This window comes from Mytilus trossulus, chromosome 6 (assembly GCF_036588685.1).
Source record: "Mytilus trossulus isolate FHL-02 chromosome 6, PNRI_Mtr1.1.1.hap1, whole genome shotgun sequence".
NCBI lineage: Eukaryota > Metazoa > Mollusca > Bivalvia > Mytilida > Mytilidae > Mytilus > Mytilus trossulus.
In genome coordinates, this window is record NC_086378.1 from 38,923,631 (window position 1) to 38,926,203 (window position 2,573).

Sequence of the window (2,573 nt, forward strand, 5' to 3'; positions counted from 1 at the left end):
GAGTAAAATGTAGATACAAATTGAATCAATTTTGAATTTGCAATTGTGGTTTCATTAATTAAATCAAGTGCCACATGTTTGTAACAAGGTGATTTTTTCTTAATTGAAAATATTTGCAATATCATGTTATATCCATGTCAATCATAAATCAAAAGTCAAATGTATTTCAAGGACAAAGGTCAAATTGGAAATTTCGTTATGTAAATACTGTAAAACTTTAATTTTTTGGCTATGCATAGTACTCTTAAAAAATATACATTTCTTACTATTTAATATATTTACTATTTGAATATTCAAAACAATTTCTCTCTCTCTCTCTCTCTCTCTCTCGATCGATCGATCGATCGACAAGTCATAAAGACGGGTTTGTATCATGAAGGTCATCACTCAGAATTCTTTTAGCAATAATAAGTGATTTTTTATTATTATTATGATTATCATCATTATCATTATTAATATCATTATGATTATCATCATTATTATTATTTATAGCATTGTTCTTATTATCATTATTATCGAAAATTGCGACGATAATCCAAGAAGTTTTTATTAACAGGTTAGGCTAAATAAAGGATTGCTGTTTCTTAAAATAAGGAAAAGGAATCACATTAAAAATATTGATTTTACTGTACCAGATGTATTGTTCAAAAACCATGTCTTTAAATGATGATCGAGGCCAAAACATTTGAAAAAATCAAAATCGAATTTGGAACAGCAACAATACACTTTGAAAACTTTAGTATTAATGTGAAGTGTTTATGTTTTTACTGGACTGTAAGCTGAGCCTTAAACTTTTCGTTTTAACAGGTAAATTTGCATCTTTTAGACCAAACGATTTATTTGTAACACCACTAGCAAAGAATGCTACCTTTGATGCTTTCAGTTCATATTGATGGAAATTACTTTTTGACGGATTCGGGTTTGAACGGACATTGACTTTACTTGATTAGATTTTACAGAAACGGAAAATTAAACCATGTATGCGTAAAAGAAATATAGTTTATTTATACGAGTACGACCCGACACAATCATTTAATATCAAACTTGAACAAATAGGTGCAGAAAGTCATAAAAAATGAACAAATAAACTAATCATAATAAAATGTACGCCTTTTTTAGAATCAAGGACTTTAAACTTGTAGATAAAACCTAACGATATATCTTCTTCTTCATCTAAACAAAAGAAAAACATAAATAATAACGTGGTATGAATGTCATTGGGATAACTTTCAACCAGAGTTCAAATGGAATGAATGCAGGCAATTATAGGCAATCATGAACTAGTATATATTTGTTTAGGGGCCAGCTGAAGGACACCTCCGGGTGCGGGAATTTCTCGCTACATTGAAGACCTGTTGGTGACCTTCTGCTGTTGTTTTTTATTTGGTCGGGTTGTTGTCTCTTTGACACATTCCCCATTTCCATTCTCAATTTTATATGGCGTTAAACAATGTTAAAAATTTATTATCTGATATTCGTCTTTAAAAGGCACCAAAAAAAGTATGTTGATTAATGTACTATATATATTTGGTACTATGTATTTGTCTAGCAGTGGGTCGATAATGCTTGAGTCGGTACATTTTTTCCCAAGAAAATTGTGGGTTAAACCTGGTTTTATAGCTAGTATGACCGTTGCTTATAGTTCCGTTGTACTGAAAACATTGAGTGAGCAACACAAACCGACAACTGACTATAAAATTTAAGCAAACATACAAATAAATCGAACAAAGACGCAAACAAAATAAAGCTGTAGTAGATAGTTTGTCAATGACATAAACAAAACTCTGGGCCATATGGAAGTACAGAAAATACACAGCTGTTATAGAGTCTGAGCATGGTCTTCTTTGAAAAGGCTGTTATTTTCCAGATGTTGCCTAGTCTAATGAATGCGGATCTAGCTTTTCTTAGTCTAATCTTTAGATCCCTTTCAGCACTATCTTCTGTTTTACACAACTGCCTAGATAATTAAATGAATCTACTGTTTCAAGCTGTTTTCCTTCTATAAATATGACAGGATGTCTCTCTGTATTTAGGTACATTAGCTTTGTCTTTTTGGCATTGATCTTAAGTCCACTCATTTTAGTTGTTTCTTCTAGCTTTTTGGTCGTCTCCTTCATATGGTCTTTGGTATGAAATAAAAGTGCTAAATCATCATCATAGTCTGTGTCCTCAAGTGTGGTACAAAGTGTCCATCTCCGTCCATTGTTACTTTCTGCTGGGGTTGTTCTCATTACCAAACCAAAAGCAATTCTGAACAGAACAGATGACATAACACATCCTTGTCTTACTCCAGATTTTACAAGGAAACTAGTGTCAGCTTCAGAGTTGATGGTACTTGAGAAATTTGTATAGAACTGCTTTATTAGATGCACTATCTTACCTGGTATTCCATAGTTTCTCAGAATTACCCAAAAGATTTTCCCGGTGTAAGCTGTCAACAAATTTACTAGTAGCTTCTCTGCCAATAATGACACTGTTCTAAGTTGTTACGTAGGACCAATATGTGGTCTATGCAGCCTCTACCTTTTCTGAAACAAGCTTGTTCTTATTTTCTTATCAACAGCCTCTATAAT

The 2,573-nt window shown here is 32.3% G+C and overlaps 1 protein-coding gene across 1 annotated transcript; it reads right to left on the minus strand.

Moving 5' to 3' along the window:
- Window positions 1-1,916: 1,916 nt before the first annotated feature.
- LOC134722702 (uncharacterized) lies at window positions 1,917-2,270 on the minus strand. Its single transcript, XM_063586324.1, has one exon. It carries the CDS (start codon window positions 2,268-2,270, stop codon window positions 1,917-1,919), a length of 354 nt encoding a protein of 117 aa, XP_063442394.1.
- Between the last annotated feature and the right edge of the window lie 303 nt (window positions 2,271-2,573).

Bases quoted from the DNA above. Each gene is read 5' to 3' on its own strand.
- LOC134722702 (XM_063586324.1), bottom strand. From the start codon at position 2,270: ATGTCATCTGTTCTGTTCAGAATTGCTTTTGGTTTGGTAATGAGAACA.